Source organism: Chelon labrosus, assembly GCF_963514085.1.
Source record: "Chelon labrosus genome assembly, chromosome: 4".
NCBI lineage: Eukaryota > Metazoa > Chordata > Actinopteri > Mugiliformes > Mugilidae > Chelon > Chelon labrosus.
This window is the reverse complement of record NC_140340.1, coordinates 16,509,681-16,534,567: the sequence shown is the minus strand read 5'-3', so window position 1 is coordinate 16,534,567 and position 24,887 is coordinate 16,509,681. Positions and strand designations below refer to the sequence as shown.

Here is a 24,887-nt window from a genome sequence, read left to right as displayed (position 1 = left end):
AAGGGGAAATGTCTAAATAATCTTCTAAATCCCATGACTCCCTGTGACTCCATCCACTCATCCACTGATATAAAGTCAACCAGTGTGGCTTTCTTCATTCTGGATGAGAACCTGGTGAGAAGAACCCATTCCTTGCAGAAACGTTTTTGACACAGTGAAGATATGCTCAGGTTTCTGGTGTTGACAAGTCTCGCAGCCTTGGGTAAGGAACTGTACTGTAACTATTCATTATTTATCTCTGTTTGCCTCTTTCATTTTCTTACTGTCACCCAGCCAGTCAGTTTAGTGAACACACAGGAGCTCCAGATTAATCTTTTCCCAGTGTTTTTCTGTACTGTCATTTTTCTGTAGATAAAAAACAAATAGGAGATATAGGAGGAAATCCTTGTATAAACCAGACCCCTGTTTTTCATGTTTTTAACCAGCGCTGGCTGAGCTGGATCCCCGGGTCAAGTACCTGGAGGAGAGCTATGAGAGGGTTGTGGGAGGTGAAGTGGCCAGCCCCAACTCCTGGCCCTGGCAGGTGCTGTAACAATCCATCCTTAAATGCAACCATAGTTTCAGAATAAGAAAACCATGTGCCAGTACAGAAGGAAGTCAAGTTTCAAATATTTTTGTGGGTCTGTTTCTTCCACTTTAGGTCTCCCTTCAGTCCAAATCTGGCAGCAGCTACTACCACACTTGCGGAGGATCCCTGATTCGTAGTGGCTGGGTTTTGACCGCTGCTCACTGTGTGGAGAGGTAACATAATGATTAATAACTACGGACTTGAGATTCTTCAGCTGTGTGAGCTTTAGTAATATTTGTGCGTTGTTTTCTCTTGATAACTTTGACTCAAATGTCCACATCCTACTCTTATCGCAACATTGAGGTATGTGTCATGGATTTTCAGGGTGAGGTAGGACCCAAACGTTGGACACCAGGCAATGAGGCAGGAGTAGGCAAAAAATAAATTTAATTAAACCAAAAGTAACACACGGCGCTGAATAAGGCAGCAGATTCAAAAACAAAACTCAAAACCTTCAAAAAAGACAGGAATATAACAGGACAAGAATAGAACTATGAAAAACACAGGAAACACAGAGAAACGGTGGAAAACAGTATGACACAACAGAAGACAAAGGGAAAGGCAGGACTATATATACACACACAAGGGCAGAGGAGACACAGGTGAAAAGAGCGTGGCAAACAATTACACAGGTGTGAAATCACAGGACAGGAAAAAGGCAAGACAGGAAACAAGGACAAACTTAACAAAATAAAACAGGAAACTCAAAAACATGAAACATGAACGAAGCTCAAAACATGAACACAGGAAATCAAAACACAGAACCATGACAGTATGATTTATTTCAGTGGCTCTAAATGTCAGCAGTATGAGGAAACTTTTCACAGTCTCATTTATAACTGTCACATACCAGGGGGATTCATGTCCTTGATTAAAGAAGGACAAATTTAATCGAAAGAAATTAGTCAAACCACAACCAAAGCCATTCGTTTAAGTTGTGTTCTTTCCCTTTTCCTTTGGTTTACTGTAATAAATAGCGCAGGGACGTGGCGCGTCGTTCTTGGTGAACATGACCTCTCCAGCAACAGCGGCAGAGAGCAGGTCAGGGAAGTCAGCAATGTTTACATCCACCCCAACTGGAACTCTAACGTGGTCAATGGGTGAGTATTGTTTTTTTTCTCATATTCATTCAATTTAAATGCTCTTTTGTAGAGTCTAAAAGAGAAGTGTGTTATTTTAAAGACAGTTTTGCTAGTAGGGATTTCCAATTAGTTTTACATTTTGCTCATTTGGGAAAATATCATCTGAGCAGATCTGCTGATTTGGGGTCTTCATTAATATGACCTGAAGGTCTAAGCTACAGGAAAGAATCTAATGAAAGTATTTTTGCTTCCTCTCTACTTTAGGTATGACATTGCCCTGCTGAAACTCTCTTCTGATGTCACTCTGAACACCTACATCCAGCTGGCCTCTCTGCCTCCCTCTGACCAGGTCCTGCCCCACAACCACCCCTGCTACATCACTGGATGGGGACGCACCTCCAGTGAGTCGATCGAACGATCGCTCTGCAACAAAGTCAATACCGCGCTCAGGTCTTCTCTGTAATACTCAGTGTAACTTGATGTGTCTTTCATTTTGATCAGCTGGTGGTAGCCTGTCTGCTCAGCTCAAGCAGGCCTACCTTCCTGTGGTGGACCACAAGACCTGCAGCAGCTCCGGCTGGTGGGGCAGCACTGTGAAGACCACCATGGTGTGCGCCGGAGGTGGAGCTGAGTCTGGATGCAACGTAAGTATAGGCTCATATTACTTCTACTTGTTAGATTTTTGAATTTTGAGTCCTTTGAAGTGATACACTGGCAAATGGGATTAAAAGTGTCAAACAAGAGATTTAGATAGATAGATAGATAGATAGATAGATACTTTATTTATATCTTTAATCTTTTTTCTATAAGGGTGACTCTGGTGGCCCTCTGAACTGCTTGGTTGATGGAAAATACTACGTCCATGGCATTGTCAGCTTTGGGTATATAAAGCAATGCAATTACTACCAGAAGCCCACTGTTTTCACCCGTGTGTCTGCCTATACTTCATGGATCAGCTCGGTTAGTATGAAGCACATCTTTGATGTTTAATACACGAGTCTATGAAAAATACATATTTTCACTTCTTCTGTTTTCCAGATCATGGCGTAAGAGTCGTCCATGCTGCAGCACACGAAAACCATGTTTTCATGTATTGGTCTCATGCTTCAAAAATAAACATGATGCAATTTTGTGTGATGACTCTTTTTTTTTTTCCAGTTTATGCAACAGTTTGTCATTAGGGCCACTAAAGATTATATTTTCAGATTTAGTTTACTGAAGGCATCAAACTACCCGACCTACATTTATGAAGGACATTCACAAATTTATAGGATGAAGTGCGGCCATAGGTGTTCAAAAACACTTTGGGTTGAGATTCTAGGAAACTTGGGGTGTAACGGTACACACAAATCACGGTTCAGTACGTCCCTCGGTGTGGGGGTCACAGTTCGGTACGGGTTCAGTACAACAGGAAAAAAACAACAAAAACTCACACGTGTATTAGACTAGTTTGTTTTTTTTTTCATTTATTTTGAACAGACTGAAAAAACTAAAAACCACCTCCTGTTATAAAAATACAAAATAAAAGTAAAAAAGAGAATAAAACATAAAACAAATGCATTAGGAGGGTTCTCATACCATTAATTCATTTTGTTCATACAAAGGAAAAGAAAAAGCTCAATTTCTTGTAGGGATAAACTCAGGTAGTCGGGTAGCAACTGGCAACTTTGGTAACTTCATTATAAGAAATTAACATTTTCAATGTTGTATTACACAGTAAAATGTGAACACTCTCACATAATATTGTCAAACAAGTCAAACAAATATTTCAAATAGTACCAAAACTGAAAATCTCTTGAAAATATTACAAAATAAATAATGAGTGTGTTTTATGTGCGTTAGCATGTGTGACGGGTTTCCAGCGACGTACCGCGCCTCCGCGAAACATCGTCGGCACTCAGTCTTTGTCCAGTCCACCACTCGTGTCCCATCGCCGTTATGTTGCACCGGGAAACCAAAGTATTCCAGTCAATGGTTCCCACACTACTTCTCTTCTTCGTTCGTTTTCTTCCTCTGTAGGCTAATGACGTTAGCTGGCAGCTTTTAGGATCATTACCGCCACCTGGATTGAAGTGAGGACTTGACTTTTTCTTTTTTTTAACTGGCTACTCACTCAGACGTATTCCCCGTGTGAAAGACTGTCCCAGATCGTCATCCTTTGCCACGAATCCAGGACCTCCTTGACAGTTTACAGGACAATACCTGGTTCTCCATCCTTGATCAAGGCAGCGCTTATCACCAAGGATTTGTAAGTGAGGAATCCAGACATCTCACAGCTTTCAGCACACCATGGGGGATGGATACGTATTCCATTCGGCCTGACAAATGCCCCTGCAGCTTTCCAGGGATGTATGGAAGGTGTGCTGGAAGGTGTTTGAGATGAATGCTGTGCCCCATAGCTTGATGATGTCTTGTGTTACTCAGTGCCCTCTGAAGATCGCATACACCACCTCAGGCAAGTTTTCAACTGCATGAGAGAACATGGCATTAAACTGAGACCAACCAAGTGTGAGTTATTTAAAAAAGAGGTCCGCTATCTTGGTCGGCTGGTGTCTGGGGAAGGAGTAAAGATAGATCCACAGGATTTGGCAGCAGTGATGGCACTTAAAGAGAAAGAACCACACACAGTTGGAGACATCAAATCCTTGCTGGGGTTTCTGGGATACTACCACTCCTTCATCCACCTATGGCACACTGGGACAGCCATCTTACCAGCAGTGGGGTACAGGAGTGAACTCTGCCAAGGTACCCTCTCCCAGACTACTTCTGTACTGCCCCCCTTCCATATTACACACACCTTCACACCCATTTTAATATTTTTAATGAAGAAGCAAAGTCCCAGTCATATTTTTGGCCAGGATGTTTTGAGTGATGTTTGATTTGATTGTAGCGGGTTTTATTGTTTTGATCTTTAGTAATGACATCGCCCTGCTGCGACGGCCTTCTTTATTTATTTATTTATTTGATAGGGACATCTATTCAGACAGCAATAGACGCAAATATGCCAGATTATAGCAACAATGCTAATTTGCATCCGCAGTCCCTAGGCAGGTAACACAAAAACATGATAAGACATAGGACAGGACAATAGATCACAAGAAGAGCACATCACATGACAGTACATTACTAAGAAGATAAAAGTCAGTGGTTACAAGACTGTTTGCTTTCAAACAACGCTTGAGGTGAGTTTTGAAGGTTTGTAATGAGGGACACTCTCTTATGGAGAGTGGAAGACTGTTTGAGATCTTACTGGTCTTTACAGAAAGAGCATTTTGTCCAAAGGCTGTGAGCCCTTTTTTTAAGAAAGTCAGACATGGGAGATGGGGCAAGTCCATGTAACACTTTGTACATCAAACAAGCAAATTTAAGATTTTTAAAATTCTCGAGGCTCAGTAAGTTGTGCTTTCTTAAGATGTTACAAATGTGAAATGACATTGGTTTTCTATCAAAGACCTTTAAAGATTTTTTTTATAGAGTGATTCAGTGAATTTGCATGTATTTACACCTGCTAGTGACTAACATGTAATACAATATTCAATATGTGACAGGATCATTGAGTGTAAAAACATTCTAGCAGTATCAAGTGTTATGAAAGGTCGTATTTGTTTAAAAATTTTCAGATTGAATTTCACTGTATTAGATATTCTTTTAATGCGGCTTTTGAAACATAGTGTGGAATCAAGGGTCACGCCAAGGTACTTGAATTCAGAAACAATTTCTATTTCCTGTCCTCCCAAAAATACACCTGAATGTTTGATGTCCAATACTTGCTTTGTGAACATCATACAGTTTAAGTTGTGTTTTAGTTGTGTTTAGTAGCAGGCAAGATTTATAAAGCCACTCATTTATAGGAACCATAGCTGAAGTAAGAAAAGAGGCTTTGTGAATATTTTTTGCGCTAGTGAAGATGACAGCATCGTCAGCGAACATTTGAAATTCAACATTAACACATGAATTTGGCAAGTTGTTGATATACAGAGAAAATAACAGAGGACCCCTGAGGTAGACCAACAGGGACATCTAGAAAAAGTTGATTTGACACTGTTAATGCAGACACACTGTTTCCTGAATTCTAAAAGTTATCGGCACCAGGCTGAGGCAAGCCTTGCTTCATATCGTGGACCACCAGACTTGCACCAGCTCTGGCTGGTGGGGCAGCACCGTCAAGAAAACTATGATCTGTGCTGGAGGAGGAGCTCAGTCTGCATTTAATGTGAGTAATATTCATGCGCAGCAGTAACTTCCAAAAATCACGCTCCCCAAATAAAACAAACACACTCACTAATAAGACTCCTTTCTGTCTGGAGCTTGCAAATTTGCACACAAGATACACATTTCACACAAGATTGTCATTTTACAGTTTACACACATTTTAAACAACTATTTCTCTGATTTAATCACAGTGTAAGACCCAATGCTTATAAGCAGCCTACATTCATTAAATTGTGCTTCATACATATATATTTTTTATTTTTATTTTCATACATATATATTTTTTATTTTTATTTTTATTTTTATTATATTGAAAATTTTCCCACGTTATTTCTGTATAAAAAAGTATAAAAAATCATTTGCATCTAACAAATTGAACAGTGAGGTGCTTGTCAGCCTAAATTCATTCAAGTAAATAAAAGTGTGGAGTTCCATATTTTTTAAGGATTCACGTATTACAGTTCAGTTGTTTGCTTTTACCTTTGCACCTATATTTTTCAAAAAATATTCCCATCTTACAAATGACTTACAAATTTTAAGTATTAAATTTCCAGCAAATACACTGAACAAAAATATAAACGCAACACTTTTCTTTTTGCTCCCATTTTTCATGAGATGAACTCAAAGATCTATACATTTTCTGTATACACAAAATAACCATTTCTTTCAAATATTGCTCACGAATCTGTGATAGTGAGCACTTCTCCTTTGCCAAGATAATCTATCCCACCTCACAGGTGTGGCATATCAAGATGCTGATTAGACAGCATGATTATTGCACAGGTGTGCCTTAGGCAGGCCACAATAAAAGGCCACTCTAAAATGTTCAGTTTTATCACACAGCACAATGCCGCAGATGTTGCAAGTTTTGAGGGAGTGTGCAATTGGCATGCTGACAGCAGGAATGTCCACCAGAGCTGTTGCCCGTGAATTGAATGTTCATTTCTCTACAATAAGCCGTCTCCAAAGGCGTTTCAGAGAAATTGGCAGTATATCCAACCGGCCTCACAACCGCAGACCACGTGTAACCACACCAGCCCAGGACCTCCACATCCAGCACGTTAACCTCCAAGATCGTCTGAGACCAGCCACTCGGGCAGCTGCTTCAACAATCGGTTTGCATAACCAAAGAATTTCTGCACAAACTGTCAGAAACCATCTCAGGGAAGCTCATCTGCATGCTCGTCGTCCTCCTCTAGGTCTTGACCTGACTCCAGTTCATCGTCGTAACCGACTTGAGTGGGCAAATGCTCACATTTGATGGCGTCTGGCATGTTGGAGAGGTGTTCTCTTCGCGGATGAATCCCGGTTTTCACTGTTCAGGGCAGATGACAGACAGCGTGTGTGGCGTCGTGTGGGTGAGCGATTTTCTGATGTCAGTGTTGTGGATCGAGTGGCCCATTGTGGCGGTGGGGTTATGGTATGGGCAGGCATTATGGAGGACGAACACAGGTGCATTTTATTGATGGCATTGTGAATGCGCAGAGATACCGTGACGAGATCCTGAGGCCCATTGTTGTGCCATTCATCTACGACCATCACCTCATGTTGCAGCATGATAATGTACGGTCCCATGTTGCAAGGATCTATACACAATTCCTGGAAGCTGAAAACATCCCAGTTCTTGCATGGCCAGCATACTCACCGGACATGTCACCCATTGAGCATGTTTGGGATGCTCTGGATCGGCGTATACGACAGCGTGTTCCAGTTCCTGCTAATATCCAGCAACTTCGCACAGCCAGGAGCAAGTTAACTTAACAAGCAAGTTTCAGGAGGAGTTCCTATTTAAACCTCAGACTTCCCACCAGTCCCCTAGAACTGAAAAAGCTACTCGGATGAGTGGTGAAACGTCTTCTCAAAAAACTTTACAAGTCCAGTTGCCTTTTTTGAACAATTTTTGGATATACCATGACCTGGATGACTGAGAACCTTCACAGACACTAGTTTCAGTTGGTACATATCACTTCACTTTCTCCTATAAATATGTTCAGCCTGCTCAACACCCCTTTTATTGTCTCAGGTGTGGGAGGTGATGAACCAGATGAAAAATCGAGATGTAGAGTTTGAAGCCAGAAGGCTCCTCCACTCTTCAGAGCCAATGCCTCCTGACTTTCAGTAAGTTACATCTGCCACTCATTACTTCTCATTTAAGTTCTCTGGTTATGATGTTTGTGTAATTTCCTGAATAACTAACTCTGAATAACTGTAACTCACAGACATCCCACAATCATCAGCCAAGGAATATGCCAGGAGGCTGACAGAGCAGCAGTTTGTGGCCCCCTGCTCCAAGCTGCTGGAACCATGGGAGGTGGTGGTGGAGGTGGTCCCTAAAGTCCTGCAGGGCTTTTGGGTGCATTCTCCAACCACTGCCGTGAGCATGCCCTCCAAGAAGCTGTGCAAAATGGCTGTTGGAGTTACAGGAGCAGTCGAGGAGCGGGTCTACGCCTCCATATTCCTGCAGGTCACGTTCTCCCGCACCACAAGAGACGACATGATCAAGTCCATCCAGGAGAACGTTAGACAGGCCTACACCCAAGACGTCCTGGTCTCGAGTCTCAACAGTTTTACAGCAGACCTGCTCAACACCATTGTTGATGTTGCAGCAGCAGAGATTTGTTCATTGTATCCTCATCATTCCTTACCACCACTGCTGAACCACCTGTGCTGCTGTACTCCTGCTTGGATGCAGAGAAGGAACAACGTACATCCAGCCAAGAACAGGAGACCTCTGTGGCTGCAGCTCCATCACCTCCTGTTCCCTCCACTGATGATCTGCTTCCATCATCCCTGCAGTCCAGCAAAGACAAACTGAACGTGAACCGCGAGCTACGTCAAGCCCAGAACCCGACTCTGCTGTGGCTCCAGCACCTACATCTGCACCAGTAGCCGCTCCAGCTGGTGTTCAGGTTCCATCATTGTCTTTGTTTTATTTCTTGATCGTTTGTTTTCATTTTTATTCCACTGTTAATTTACACAATTCATTTTCAGTGGAGCAGTTTGGATCGTTTCCATTTTTGTTCACTTTCATTTTATTTTATTTCATTTTTGTTTTATTCAGTTTTATTTCATTTTCATTTTTCTCAGTTTTATTTGTTCATGTACATTTACATTTTTGTTTTTATTATTCATTTCATTTTCATTTTGTGTTATTTACTTTAATTTGTGTTAATGGTGTTGAGAAATGACTGCAGGTCGCCAGACCCAGAGTCTGTTCCGGCTCCATCACCTCTGTTGGCTCTTGTTAGCCCTTCAACTGAGCCCACAAAAGACTGCTGTGGTTTCTGTTGTAGGGGGTTCTGTTATCCTCTCTATTCTCCCCCTCTCTGGAATTTAAATTTCCGAAGTTGTTTTGCAGAAGAACTCTCCTAAAAGATCAACCTTTTACACCTTAGCCATAAAGGTGCCATGTCCAAACGCTGGACAGACCATGCTATCGGACCTCCCTGATGCTCTGGACGTCATCTGAGCCAAAAGGGACAGATTTACACTTCTCCGGAATTTCACACCCTCTTTCTTCTTCTAATCTTCCTCTTTTCACTTGAGAAGACATCAACACGATCCTAGGAATTAAAGGGGAGTCTTAATGAAAAGATAAACCTTTTGGATTCGAATGGACAAATCAAGAAGCCTTAATGTGATACTAATTATGTTTTAAATCTGTATTCATTAATTTTTCTTTTCAGAGACACATACACATGTAAACATACCAAGCACTATCCTGCTTCCCCCTCCGAGAGTTTTCAGAGGAGCGAACACAGATAAGAAGGTCGTAAATAACTTCCTTTCCTCAGAACCAGACTCTGATCTGCATTTTCCTCTGAAAAAGCACCTAAGTTTGATAATATGACTATCGAAATTGTAATAACCTGGTAAGTTATATATTGTTGTTCAGGAAGGGCTAAGGATCACAATGAGATGATTTTGATACGATAAAGCTAGCCCAAATTCACATAATTTGTCACGGAAAGGATGGATCAACATGAATCTTTAAAAGTATTTTCTTTCTCTTAATCATTGTTGAAGCATGTAGAACTTTGGATATGTTATTAGTATAATAACCTATTAGTGTAAGCTATAACTGTTGAGATTGTTATTTTAGAAACTCCAACCTTTATTATTAGCAAAATGTCACTGTGAAGAAAACTTGAGTTTATTAATTTGCTGATGCTTTTGAGTTATTTTGATTTTGCCATCCAGATATATCATCTTGTCGTGTTGTAATGTTGACTGTTACTGCATAGGGAAACATTGCTAACGAACCATGATGAGTGATGGAATGGTTAAATTAAATAATATCGAGTAGGTTAAGAAGATCAGGCAATAAGACATCTTGAGACAAAGAAATAGGCGTTCTCTTCTCTTTCCGCGCGCAAACACGCCCTGAATAATTAACCCATAAAACCAGAGAGACACTCCCTTTTCTCCGTTCTTTCTCCGTTCTTTCTCCGCACTTTTCTACTTGTGCTTTTATTTTTGCTTGAGCTCGCTCTTTCCTTCCTGACGAACGTAGTTTATACTTAATAACTTTGTTTTAAGAACAACTTGAAATTGTTCCGCGACAATCTCAACCTCTGTTTGTTTCTCGTCGGACATTTTTCCACGATGTACAATTTTTGTAGTGACTTTAATATTTTTCTAGTTTTATTAGTTTTATGCTCTACGAACCGAAGTACTAACCAACATCGTTTATAAGTTTGCCAGGGATATCAGAGGAAGACCCAATTGGCCTTTGGCTAAGCCCCGCCCCCCTTAGTTACTGTTGCTACGTCCGACATTCTCTTCTGGGCTTTGGTTTTCTGGTTATCTATAAGGCTCTGGTATCAACATGGCTTATGCTGTGACAGCTCTTCCTGCTGAACTTTTGTCAAACTTTTATAAAGCAGCAAATAAAGTGTCCGATAGAAGTAGGCAAAAGGGGCTGCAATATGCGTTCGAAGGCTATATTCAGGACATACAAGTGAAACGCAACGAACAACAAGGCATCCAAATAGAGGCAAAAGCATACCGTCAGTCAAAAAATGAACCACCGCATATCCTATTAATCGAGACGGAGGCTGGGACTGACAATATCAAGGAGCAACACTGTTCATGCAAAGCTGGGTACGTCATTCACTTCTATAATCGTTATTACGAAGCAAACGGACTAACGTTACGCACGTATAACGTTGTATTTCTTCAGCGTGTGCTAGCGTATCAACAACTATGCAACTTAAGCTGTAACGGTGATGTTTTGGTTAGCTCCACAGGGTTTTGCGCGCACATCATTGGGCTTATCCATACCCTGGATATATACCGACAGTATAGCCTGCCGAGACCGAAAATATGAGACGCCTGCGTTAAAGTCAATGGAGCGCTGTGGAAAAAGTGTCGGACCCCTGTGGGAGCTCTCTTGGCTGTGATTGGTCAATCTACATTCTAGGGTGTGGCTTAGCCAAAGGTGAATTGGGTCTTCCTCTGATACTCTTCGAAGGATCAAGACACCAAGAGACTGTTGCCATAGCAACGACACAGAGAAGACGTGACGATCCGGCTTCTTTCTTCAAACACGAAGACATTGCAAAGTGTCATCTGCTGCCCTTGACTGAACACCTAAAACGCTCTCAAGCAAACCTGCGTTTTGGATTTGCAGATCAAGCAACGAGTCCCATCTACCGTTCCAAGAGAGACCTGCGTCAGTGTCGTTTCGTCACCATCTCGTCACCCCGACGCGATCGTCACCAGCTCGTCACACCGACGCTTCGCCATCACCGTGCAAAGACTCTACAAAAGTAGACTGAATCGCTCCTACCGCTTAAGACAAAGAGTTGGTGTCACTACTTTGAAACTCCCCACTAACATCTTTTAGAGAAGATTGATTAGATTAGATATCAAATCCATTCCCTTTAGATTAAACCTTAAAACATCTCCATCTCTCACCATCGCTCCAAAAAGTGATTATTCCATACCTTATCATATTCGTTTTATTTGATTACACATGCATATATTCTATTAGTCCCTCATTTATTCATAGTTGCCACTTTATTAAATAGATATTTGTTCACACTTAAGAAGTTGTTTGTGATGTTGTTTTACGGCAGAGAATGAATGGTACAAATTGTAGAAAAGGATTCACTCCTTCAGATATGCAAATTATTTAACTGAGACTGATAAACTGATTTAAACCGTGTTCTTCCTACTACAGGAGGTGGTGCCCTAACGAGACATTTAAAAGTGTATAATATCCTACACTGTTCCACCTCCACTCCACCATTTTCATTTTCTTGGTTCTATTTCAATAGATTTTGATGACCCTGAATTGGTTGATTGTATAATTGTGATTGGTGATCTGTTTTTCTGTTAGCCTGGTGATATACTGGCAACCTGTTCGGTTTATTATGAGACCATGGCGGAGTAAATTAGACCCTGTCAGGCTGCCATAGTATTAACATTGAATGCATGTTGGGTTTTTTTTCTTGTTTTTTTTCTTTTTTTTGCAGACTAGTTGTTGCAGTAGTCAATGACTAGTCAACTATCAAGAGTCATTAGTTGCTGCCCTAAATTGGTATAGAGATTTATTGTTATAATGAATATACAGATGATCTTCTAAAAATCTTTTCTTCTTCTAGGTCATGGACAACCCTTGAGACGGACAATTGTGTTGCATCAGACTCTATCCTGAGGTGCGGCTGGGGTCAAAACCCCCACAAATAAGCCTATTCAAAATAAATATGACCATTTCAAACCTAATTACTATGTCTGATATAATGTTTTTAAATTGTCTAAGTCATCCCCTAATATTTCTCTGGAAGTGCCATTTCACATTATGAACATTACTGATGAATTGATGAATCACGCAGCAACATTCAGATAAATGCCCGTCAAAAGTCCCCATTCAGCATTTTCCAATGCAAAGCATGTGAGTCACCCAGCAACTGACAGTAACGGGATGAATACACCAACAAGCAGAGTGAGGGGGCGTGGCAGGCAAATGAAGAGAGGCTTTTTTTGTTTGTTTGTTTTAAATACAAATGTTCTCACTCTGAGTCCTGACAGCCGGCATCTTGGAGTAAATGTGAATATTCATTTTGCAGCCTTTTGTGCTTTGGTTGTCTTTTTCTAATTAAAGGTTAGATTTTGTAAACTGGTCAGCTCTAATTGCTCTGGCTGGTGTTTAAGAAACTCTTTCTGCTGCCTCTCCTGTGCTATTTTAGAGGGAAAAGGCTGCACTGAACACACAGGGCACTAATAGAGGCTACAGTAGCTGCATGATAAGTGTCTGCCTATAGTGGGAACCACACACATGTTGTTGCAGATAGTTAAAGTGGAAATAACACTTGACAGTCAGGCTGAATGGACTGAAGATATTCACAGACTTCGCATGTCAGGCTATTCATTATGTCTTGCAGCACCCCTAATTCTTTATGTAGACTTTTTTTTTTTTTTAATGTGTTGAATGTTAAAATCGACCTTGAAACATTCGTGAATCAGTTTAAAGCAGGGCCTGTGGGGAGGTTATATTAACCAGTGTCTTTGTGGATATACTTGGGTATTAGTCACACGCTCCCAGCTGTACTTTCATTATTACAGGGCTGTTGTAGTGGATGTTAAGTAGTAATAAAGAGCATGCCCCACATATTAAATGCACATTTGTAGTTAAACTTAACTGCAAAAACACTTGCCTGCCTTGCTTAGCTCAAAATAGAAGTTTACACACACTTACTAACTGAACAGAAATGAAGCTTAGCAAATGTTAAATCAGGAAGATTATCTCTCTGTGCTTGCCTTCTACATCAGGCACATTTTTCACAGTAAGCTCCATCTTTCATTTCTATATTCATCCAATCACAATCCCGCCACCTGAACCAATCACTTGCAAGCTGTAAAATTTAAGTCTGCTCTGACGTCCCTCAGCTATCGTGTCAGTTTCGGTTCCATTGTTGTGGACCACCTCCACTCCATCACCGCCACCAGTGCCTGCCGGTCTCAAAGTTCCTGAAGACTTTATTTCTCCTGGTCAAAATAAATGTAAAAAATTCTCTTTTTATTACTTTTATTACAAGTATCATTAAAATAACCAAATATAACATAGGGATATTAAAGATTTATGGCACACATGTGACATTCAACCTGTAGGGTTCTTTTGGAAGAGCTCAGAATATATGAGCCAGTGTTGCTCAGAGGCTCCAGGATGTAAATCAATATGTGGAACAAGAAAAGTTAGATAACAGGTACTGTTGGTATTTCTTTGTGCTCTGGTAATACTCGCACAGCTAGTAAAACATATCTGTTTATTGTTTCTGTGGCCTAAAACTACCCCAGTCCCAGAGAAGAGCAATGTGAACAAAGTATGTACATGTACAAATAAAAGACTTAAATGTAATTCATCTCCTGATGCCGGAACAATTTTGTCCGACTCGCTTAAAATTAGCTGTGTTCGTCTATCTTTGCTGCACACTACCTACTATGAACGTTGACGGTTATAATACCACCCCTGCATGGCCTCATGAATGCTAATCAAAGGCTTACAGTGGAATTATGTTCTGTAGCCTCGGGGTTGTTACTGGAAGCGTTTAGACGGTGATCATAATCAACATTAATCAACAACTTGTAACTTGCAATACCAATGGATAGTCTACATGCACACATTATTATGCCACGACTGTTCCTCCTTGACACGTGTTTAGCACTGTAAATCTGGGCCCGTATTCCTAAAGATTCTTAGCGCTAAGAGTTGCTCCTAGTGGCCAAATTCTAAGAAAATTCTTAGAATCATGACGTTTCCCTCTCAAAGTTAGGAGTAGCTCCTAGTAAAGATAAAAGGTATTCCTAAAGAATCTTAGCTCTTAAGAGTGCTCCTAAGGTGAGATCTGCTAAGAGCAGGGAGGAGGACTTTTAGGAGGCTTGGGAATTTCTTAAGCAGAGGAGAAAATGGCTGAAAGAAGAGACAGGAGAGATATTCTCCAAACACTGAATGACAATCAAGCTAACAATCGCAATACAATCGCGGGAGTTACGTTCTAAAAATAACCCGCAACAGGTGAAATCCGCGAAGTAGTCAGTTTTATTTTTTACAATGATTATAAATGTTTTACGGTTGCAAAACCCCTCACTACACACTTTATACACTTTTCTCAATAACTTGCAAACATACCGCACTTCAGTCACACTGCCAGCGATCAAAGATACTGTATATGTAAATTTGCAACAATTCTGTAGACACCGTACGGAGGAGATTGATAGACAATGGTCTACAGTCCCTTAGCCAATCAGGACGCAGAAGACGACACGCAGCCTCTCCCTTAGCCAATCAGGACGCAGAAAACAATGCGCTGTAAAAAAAAAAAAAAAAAAAAAAAAAGCATGCAAAATTGGACTAAAAAAATCCGCGAGCCGCGAAAGGTGAACCGCGTTATAGCGAGGGACTACTGTATCACCGGAAATGAAAGTCATCACAACACTGAGGTATTTAGCAACAGGACAAATGCAAAAATGCAGCAGTGATGACTTGGGGCCAAATCTACGTCTCTAAACACTTTTATTCTCATTGACCAGTTGATCCAGAAGCAAACACTGTTCCTCTTCAGTTGGGTTTCCTACATTTCTTCTCCACTGCTGTTCGGTTTTTGGAAGATTTGAACACCAACCAACACTGCTTCTTCTAGGCCGGTTAGCAATCACAGAAATTGATGAAAGCTGAGCCATTTTACCCTCGTTAATACCAAATAGGTGAAGTGCAAAATGTTACCAGTGTGGTAAATGAATGAAAGCAAATGAATAGAACTATCAGCATGTGAATACTGTAGTGGCCTGAGTTTAATCACACATTTTATAGGATACTTTTTAAAGTATAGCATACTATTTATTTATTTTTATGTATAGTATTATTTATAATTATACAGTCTAAATAGAGATTAGATTCTGTTATTAAGTCTATTAATTTGACGTCCATTCTAGGCCAATTATCACCAAAAGTGTATTTTTATCTAGCTTTTAGGATCAACCAATCACACCTCTTGAAATGATGACTCATACCTAGCAACGGGGTCAACCACACCTCCTCACTAAGATAAGAGTTTCTGTCCATTCCTTGCTAAGAGTTCTCTAAGAATTTTCTGGAATCACTCCTAAGCTAAGACTCCTAGCTAGGAATTTTTAGGCTAAGATAGGAGCTCTCTGAGAGGATTCTTAGAATCTTTAGGAATACGGGCCCTGGAGTTCAGCTGCTGGTTGTTGTTGTTCATCAGAGGATGATCGTAGGCCCACATCTCTACCACAACCACTGCATTTTATATTAAACAGTTGAGTTACCAAAACAGTTTGTATAAACTCTGCAGCAGCTCCTTGGTTACATTTAAGCCAAAACTCTCTTCTTTTAAAATTAGTCTGTTCATGAAAGCTGATCCAACTTTTCCCCCAATTTCTTTTTCACAAATGTCTTAAAAAACACATTAATATGAATTCAACATAATGTAGTGAGATAAATAGAGGCAGAAGATGTTATCTTTCAGTCAGAAATGCACACATTCAGCAACACACAGGAGCTCTTTCATGCTGGGCACTGATCCTTTGGCATCCTGTGAAATACAGACGGAAGGATATTCGCGTTCCCTTTGTTTGTTAGTCTTTAGTCCCCTCTAATGTCGGACTGTAACACTGTCCTTTTACCATGAAACATAGCCCATTCTGTGCCCTTTGAGTAAAATCAACATCAGTCAAACATTATACAGTTTTATTATGTGTCTTGTTCGAATCCATGGGCGGACTGGGCCTTTCTGTGTGGAGTTTGCATGTTCTCCCTGTGTGTGCGTGTGTTCTCTCCGGGTACTCCGGCTTCCCCACCGTCCAAAGACATGCTGGTTAGGTTCATTGGTGATTCTAAATTGGCCGTAGGTGTGCATGTGATTGTGAATGGTTGTCTGTCTCTCTGTGTTAGCCATGCGATAGACTGGCGACCTGTCCAGGGTCTACCCCGCCTTTTGCCCGATGACGGCTGGGATAGGCTCCAGCAGACCCCCGTGACCCTTAACAGGACTAAACGGGTATAGAAGATGAATGAATGAATGAATGAATGAATGAATCCGAATGTTACTCATTGCCACTTGCAAGGACTGTACCCTGGTGTTTGACGCAATAGACATAGTAACAGAAAAAGCCAAGAAACAGAAGAATAGCTTTGTTTCCATAGTCATTTTACGGCAGAACTTTACTTTCGGTATTTCCGTTTAAAAAACACATCTGCAACATAGAAGAAGAAACATTGACAACACAGTCATTCAGCTGAAGTCATTCCAACACATGAAGATAAACTGGATGTGAAGGAAAAAGATTTACTCCACTTTAGGATGTATGTATCTTTGTTGAAGAAGTGATGTAAATATTCACAAGAACTTGCATTCTGTTTCATCAAATGATCATTTTAGGACTTCACGCGAACATTGAGAATAATACTCAGCCATAGGGTCAGCTACTCATAATTGCACTCCCTTTTTCTTTACACCTGAAAAAATGTAGTTTCCCATAAACAGTTGAGCAGCCCAAAATAAATGCAGCAAGGGGAAATGTCTCATGGCTTCCTGTGACTCCATCCACTCATCCACTGATATAAAGTCAACCAGTGTGGCTTCCTTCATTCTGGACGAGAATCTGGCGAGAAGAACCCGTCCCTTGCAGAAACGTTTTTGACGCGCTGAAGACATGCTCAGGTTTCTGGTGTTGACAAGTCTCGCAGCCTTGGGTAAGGAACTGTACTGTAACTATTCATTATTTATCTCTGTTTGCCTCTTTCACTTTCTTACTGTCACCCAGCCAGTCAGTTTAGGAAACACAGAGGAGCTCCAGATTAATCTTCTCCCAGTGTTTTTCTGTACTGTCATTTTTCTGCAGATGAAAAACAAATAGGAGATATAGGAGGAAATCCTTGTATAAACCAGACTCCTGTTTTTCATGTTTTTAACCAGCGCTGGCTGAGCTGGATCCGCAGGTCAAGTACCCAGAGAAGGTTGAGAGGGTTGTAGGAGGTGGAGTGGCCAGCCCCAACTCCTGGCCCTGGCAGGTGCTGCAACAATCTATCCTTAAATGCAACCATAGTTTCAGAATAAGAAAAACATGTGCCAGTACAGAAGGAAGTCAAGTTTAAATTATTTTTCTGGGTCTTTTTCTTCCCCTTTAGATCTCCCTTCAGTACAAATCTGGCAAGGGCTACTACCACACATGCGGTGGATCCCTGATTCGTAGAGGTTGGGTTTTGACCGCTGCTCACTGCGTGGACAGGTAACAATGATTAACTACGGACTTGAGATTTCTCAACTGTGTAATATTTAGTAATATTTGTGCTATTTTTTCCCCTCTTGATTACTTTGACTCAAATGTCCACATCCTACGATGAGGTATGTGTCATGGATTTTCAGGGTGATTTAGGACCCAAACGCTGGACACCAGGGCCCGTATTCCTAAAGATTCTTAGCGCTAAGAGTTGCTCCTAGTGGCCAAATTCTAAGAAAATTCTTAGAATCATGACGTTTCCCTCTCAAAGTTAGGAGTAGCTCCTAGTAAAGATAAAAGCTATTCCTAAAGAATCTTAGCTCTTAAGAGTACTCCTAAGGTGAGATCTGCTAAGAGCAGGGAGGAGGACTTTTAGGAGGCTTAGGAATTTCTTAAGCAGAGGAGAAAATGGCTGAAAGAAGAGGCAGGAGAGATATTCTCCAAACACTGAATGACAATCAAGCTTGTTACAATCGCAATACAGTGGTCCCTCGTTTATCGCGGGAGTTACGTTCTAAAAATAACCCGCAATAGACGAAATCCGCGAAGTAGTCAGTTTTATTTTTTACAATGATTATAAATGTTTTAAGGTTGCAAAACTCCTCACTACACACTTTATACACTTTTCTCAATAACTTGCAAACATACCGCACTTCAGTCACACTGCCAGCGATCAAAGATACTGTATATGTACATTTGCAACAATTCTGTAGACACCGTACGGAGGAGATTGATTGACAATGGTCTACAGTCCCTTAGCCAATCAGGACGCAGAAGACGACGCGCAGCCTCTCCCTTAGCCAATCAGGACGCAGAAAACAATGCGCTGTTAAAAAAAAATAAAATAAAAAAATAAAAATAAAAAAAGCATGCAAAATTGCACTAAAAAAATCCGCGAGGCCGCGAAAGGTGAACCGCGTTATAGAGAGGGACAACTGTATCACTGGAAATGAAAGTCAACACAATACTGAGGTATTTAGCAACAGGAAAAATGCAACAATGCAGCAGTGATGACTTGGAGCCAAATCTACGTCTCTAAACACTTTTATTCTCATTGACCAGTTGATCCAGAAGCAAACACTGTTCCTCTTCAGTTGGGTTTCCTACTTCATTTCTTCTCCATTGCAGTTCGGTTTTTGGAAGATTTGAACACCAACCAACACTGCTTCTTCTAGGCCGGTTAGCAATCACAGAAATTGATGAAAGCTGAGCCATTTTACTCTTGTTAATACCAAATAGGTGAAGTGCAAAATGTTACCAGTGTGGTAAATGAATGAAAGCAAATGAATAGAACTATCAGCATGTGAATACTGTGGTAGTGGACTGAGTTTAATCACACATTTTATAGGATACTTTTTAAAGTATAGCGTACTATTTATTTATTTTTATGTAAAGTATTATTTATAATTATACAGTCTTCATAGAGATTAGATTCTGTTATTAAGTCTATTAATTTGACGTCCATTCTAGGCCAATTATCACCAAAAGTGTATTTTTATCTAGCTTTTAGGATCAACCAATCACACCTCTTGAAATGATGACTCATACCTAGCAACGGGGTCAACCACACCTCCTCACTAAGATAAGAGTTTCTGTCCATTCCTTGCTAAGAGTTCTCTAAGAATTTTCTGGAATCACTCCTAAGCTAAGACTCCTAGCTAGGAATTTTTAGGCTAAGATAAGAGCTCTCTTAGAGGATTCTTAGAATCTTTAGGAATACGGGCCCAGGTGATGAGGCAGGAATAGGCAAAAAAATGAATTTAATTAACCAAAAAAAGCACTGCATAAGGCAGGAGGTCCAAAAAAAAAAAAAAAAATCAAAACCTTCAAAAAAAGACAAGAGAGTAACAGGACAAGACTGGAGCTGAAAAACACAGGGAACACAGAGAAACAGTGGAAAACAGCATGACACGACAGAAGACAAAGGGAAAGACAGGACTATATATGCACACACAAGGGCAGAGGAGACACAGGTGAAAAGAGCGTGGCAGACAATTACACAGGTGTGAAATCACAGGACAGGAAGAAGGCAAGACAGGAAACAAGGACAAACTTAACAAAATAAAACAGGAAACTCAAAAACATGAAACATGAACGAAGCTCTGAACATGAACACAGGAAATCAAAACACAGAACCATGATAGTATGATTTATTTCAGTGGCTCTAAATCAGCAGTATGAGGAAACTTTTCACGGCCTCATTTATAACTGTCACATACCAGGGGGATTCATTTCTTTGATTAAAAAAGAACAAATTTAATCGAAAGAAATTAGTCAAACCACAACCAAAGCCATTCGTTTAAGTTGCGTTCTTTCCCTTTTGCTTTGGTTTACTGTAATAAGAATTCACAAAGCCGTACTGATTCGCTCTGTTCCCCGCGCTGCTTTGGGACTTTCTGACCACTGCCTGGTCCACCTCATCCCATCCTACAGGCAAAAGCTGAAATCTGCTAAGCCTGCAGTGAAAACTGTGAAGAGATGGACCGACGAGTCAAAGATGCAGTTACAGGCCTGCTTTGACTGCACTGATTGGAGCGTCTTTGAAGCAGCAGCCTCAGACCTGGATGAGCTGACTGACACTGTGACATCTTACATCGGCCTTTGTGAGGACATGTGCGTGCAGACCAAAACCTTCTGCACGTTCAACAACAACAAACCATGGTTCACTGCAGAACTGAGACGACTACGCCAGGACAAGGAGGAGGCCTACAGGAGTGGGGATTGGGACCTGTACAAGCAGGCCAGGAACAAGCTGACAAAGGAGATCAAGGCAGCAAAGAGGAACTACACTGAAAAGCTGAAGGACCGTTTTTCTGCCAACGACACCTCTACAGTTTGGAAAGGCCTGCAGATCATTACCAACTACAGGAGACCATCCCCCCACCCTGTGGGGAGCCCCCGCCTGGCAGAGGACCTCAGTGACTTTTACACCAGGTTTGAAAGGACTTTCACACCTTTCACTTCCCCCACCATCTCCATCACAAAAGGCCTAGCAGCACCCCAAACCACCCCCGTACCTGAACCCCTGCCTGCGCTGAGGATCTGCGAACAGGATGTGCGTCAACTCTTTCAGAGACAGAGGATTAGGAAGGCCCCAGGACCCGATGGAATGTCTCCGTCCTGCCTGAAAGTCTGTGCTGACCAGCTGGCTCCCATCTTCACCCAGCTCTTCAACAGCTCCCTGGAGCTGTGTGAGGTCCCCTCTTGCCTCAAACGCTCCACCATCATCCCGGTTCCCAAGAAGTCTCCTGTCACAGGATTAAACGACTACAGACCAGTCGCCCTGACATCTGTGGTCATGAAATCCTTTGAACGACTGGTGCTGGCCCATCTGAAAGGACATCACGGATCCTCTGCTAGACCCCCTGCAGTTTGCCTATAGAGCAAACAGGTCAGTAGATGATGCAGTCAACATGGCTCTCCACTACATCCTGCACCACCTAGACTCTGCAGGGACCTACACACGGGTCCTATTTGTGGACTTCAGCTCTGCGTTCAACACCATCGTCCCGCAGCTCCTCCACCAAAAACTGTCCCAGCTCACCGTGCCCCCCTCCACCTGCCAGTGGATTACCAGTTTCCTGACTGACAGGAGGCAGCAGGTGAAACTGGGGAACTTCACATCCAGCACCCGGTCCCTCAGCACTGGTGCCCCCCAGGGATGCGTTCTCTCCCCACTGCTCTTCTCCCTTTACACCACTGATTGCACCTCAAGGGACCCTTCTGTGAAACTCCTTAAGTTTGCAGACGACACCACCGTCATAGGACTCATCCGGGATGGCGACGAGTCTGCATACAGAAGGGAAGTGGAACAGCTGGTCCTCTGGTGCAGTCAGAACCACCTGGAGCTAAACCCGCCCAAAACTGTGGAGATGACAGTGGACTTCAGGAAGAGACCCCCATCAACCCCTCCTCTCACAATCCTCAACAGGACAGTCCCAACAGTAGACTCATTCAGGTTCCTCGGGTCCACAATTTCACGGGACCTGAAGTGGACCTCCCACATAGACTCCATAAGGAAGAAGGCCCAGCAGAGGCTGTACTTTCTGCGTCAGCTCAGGAAGTTCAACCTGCCTCAGGAGCTGCTGATCATCTTTTACACTGCAATAATCCAGTCTGTCCTGACCACGTCTATCACAGTCTGGTTTGGATCCGCCACCAGGCAAGACAGGGACAGACTGCAGAGAACAGTCAGGTCTGCAGAGAGGATCATTGGTGCCGATCTTCCCTACATCCAGGACCTGAACCGGTCCCGGGTCGGGAAGCGGGCCAGGAAAATCACCACAGACCCTTCACACCCTGGTCACAACCTGTTTAGACTCCTCCCCTCAGGCCGGCGTTACAGAGCGCTGTACGCCAAAACCACCCGTCACAAGGACAGTTTCTTCCCCCGGGCTGTCGCTCTGTTGAACTCTGAGCAGTCACCGAGTGTGAGACCATTCACATGAACAATAAACAATAACTCTGCACTATTGTGTATATTCTCACTGTACAATAACCCTGGTTTGGTGTATATATTATCCTATATTTTATGTGTACAGATTCTGATTTATTTTATTTATTTTATTTTTATCTTATTCTATTTTATTTAATTTTATTTTATCTCACTTATTTAAACTGCTTCTGTACTAAAGAGAAAGTTGCCGGAGTCAAATTCCTTGTATGTGTACATACTTGGCCATTAAAGCTGATTCTGATTCTGATTCTGATTCTGATTTTCAAGCGAAGCTAATTATTGATCGTCACCGGTATTGTGTCTCTCTTTGGAACATTGCAGGGCAAGGACGTGGCGCGTCGTTCTTGGGGATCATGACCTCTACAGCATCAGCGGCAGAGAGCAGGTCAGGAAAGTCAGCAATGTTTACATCCACCCCAAATGGAACTCTAAAAACGTGGCCAATGGGTGAGTATTGCTTTTATTTCTCATATTCATTCAATTTAAATGCTCTTTTTTAGAGTCTAAAAGAGAAGTGTGTTATTTTAAAGACAGTTTTGCTAGTAGGGATTTCCAGTTAGTTTTACATTTTGCTCATTTGAGACAATATCATCTGAGCAGATCTGCTGATTTGGGGTCTTCATTAATGTGACCTGAAGGCAGTGTCGGTCTAAGCTACAGGAAAAAAATCTCATGAAAGTATTTTTGCTTCCTCTCTACCTTAGGTATGACATTGCCCTGCTGAAACTTTCTTCTGATGTCACTCTGAACACCTACGTCCAGCTGGCCTCTCTGCCTCCCTCTGGCCAGGTCCTGCCCCACAACAACCTCTGCTACATCACTGGATGGGGACTCACCTCCAGTGAGTCGATCGCACGATCCCTCTACAACGAAGTCAATACCGCGCTCGGGTCTTCTCTGTAATACTCAGTGTAACCTGACGTGTCTTTCATTTTGATCAGCTGGTGGTAGCCTGTCTGCTCAGCTCAAGAAGGCCTACCTTCCTGTGGTGGACCACAAGACCTGCAGCAGCTCCGGCTGGTGGGGCAGCTCTGTGAAGACCACCATGGTGTGCGCCGGAGGTGGAGCTAAGTCTGGATGCAAAGTAAGTATAGGCTCATATTACTTCTACTTGTTAGATTTTTTAATTTTGTGTCCTTTGAAGTGATACACTGGCAAATTGGAATAAAAATGTCAAACAAGAGATTTAGATAGATAGATAGATAGATAGACAGAGAGAGAGAGAGAGATAAATAGATAGATAGAACCAGATAGACAGATAAATACTTTCATTCATTCATCTTCTGTACCCGCTTATTCCAGTTAAGGGTCGCGGGGTCTGCTGGAGCCTATGCCACCTGAGATAAATACTTTATTTGTCTCTTCAATCTTTTTTCTATTAGTATGACTCTGGTGGCCCTCTGAACTGCTTGGTTGATGGAAAATACTACGTCCATGGCATTGTCAGCTTTGGGTATATAAAGCAATGCAATTACTACCAGAAGCCCACTGTTTTCACCCGCATCTCTGCCTATACTTCATGGATGAACTCGGTTAGTATGAAGCACATCTTTGATGTTTAATACACGAGTCTATGAAAAATACATATTTTCACTTCTGTTTTCCAGATCATGGCGTAAGAGTCGTCCATGCTGCAGCACACGAATACCTTGTGTTCATCTATTGGTCTCATGCTTCAAATATAAACTGATGCAATTTTGTGTGATGACTCTTTTTTTTTTCGGGTTTATGCAACAGACAGTTTGTCATTAGGGCCACTAAAGGTTATATTTTCAGATTTAGTTTACTGAAGGCATCAAACTACCCGACCTACATTTATGAAGGACATTCACAAATTTATTGGATGAAGTGCGGCCATAGGTGTTCAAAAACACTTTGGGTTGAGATTCTAGGAAACTTGGGGTGTAACGGTACACACAAATCACAGTTCAGTACGTCCCTCTGTGTGGGGGTCACAGTTCGGTACGGGTTCAGTACAATGGGAAAAAAGCAACAAAAACTCGCACGTGTATAAGACTAGTTTGTTGTTGTTTTTTTCATTTATTTTGAACAGACTGAAAAAAATAAAGTCAAAGTCAAAGTCAAAGTCAGCTTTATTGTCGATTTTTCACATGTTCCAGACATACAAAGCAATCGAAATTACGTTCCCCTCCATCCCACGGTGAAGACAAGACATGTAGCCTAGAGTTAAACATAACTAAAAAAAGATAGCTAAAAAAGATAAATACAATAAATAGACATTTGAATAAGTTTGTACAGTAAATGGCATTGTAGTGCAAAGACAGTAGGGTCATAGAAGCGTCAGAAGTAAGTTATACAATGGCAT

At 41.7% G+C, this 24,887-nt stretch overlaps 2 protein-coding genes across 2 annotated transcripts; both read left to right on the top strand.

Annotated features, from left to right (window-relative positions):
- Nucleotides 1–162: 162 nt before the first annotated feature.
- Nucleotides 163–2,934, top strand: LOC311486799 (elastase-1-like; the record flags this gene model as incomplete). Its single annotated transcript, XM_084542809.1, has 7 exons — nucleotides 163–202; nucleotides 426–523; nucleotides 641–741; nucleotides 1,546–1,668; nucleotides 1,915–2,051; nucleotides 2,152–2,294; nucleotides 2,461–2,934. 7 exons carry the CDS (start codon nucleotides 163–165, stop codon nucleotides 2,638–2,640), a joined length of 822 nt encoding a protein of 273 aa, XP_084398935.1. The 3' UTR covers nucleotides 2,641–2,934.
- Nucleotides 2,935–17,504: 14,570 nt separating this feature from the next.
- LOC311486798 (elastase-1-like) lies at nucleotides 17,505–24,237 on the top strand. Its single transcript, XM_084542808.1, has 7 exons — nucleotides 17,505–17,578; nucleotides 17,802–17,896; nucleotides 18,014–18,114; nucleotides 22,883–23,008; nucleotides 23,266–23,402; nucleotides 23,503–23,645; nucleotides 23,944–24,237. Exons 1-7 carry the CDS (start codon nucleotides 17,539–17,541, stop codon nucleotides 24,121–24,123), a joined length of 822 nt encoding a protein of 273 aa, XP_084398934.1. The 5' UTR covers nucleotides 17,505–17,538; the 3' UTR covers nucleotides 24,124–24,237.
- Nucleotides 24,238–24,887: the final 650 nt, after the last annotated feature.

Excerpts from the sequence above, each read along its gene's own strand:
- LOC311486798 (XM_084542808.1), top strand. The coding sequence starts at position 17,539 with ATGCTCAGGTTTCTGGTGTTGACAAGTCTCGCAGCCTTGG. Across the intron at positions 18,115-22,882 it reads GCTGCTCACTGCGTGGACAG|GGCAAGGACGTGGCGCGTCG; the intron begins GTAACAATGATT and ends GGAACATTGCAG. Across the intron at positions 23,403-23,502 it reads TGGATGGGGACTCACCTCCA|CTGGTGGTAGCCTGTCTGCT; the intron begins GTGAGTCGATCG and ends CATTTTGATCAG.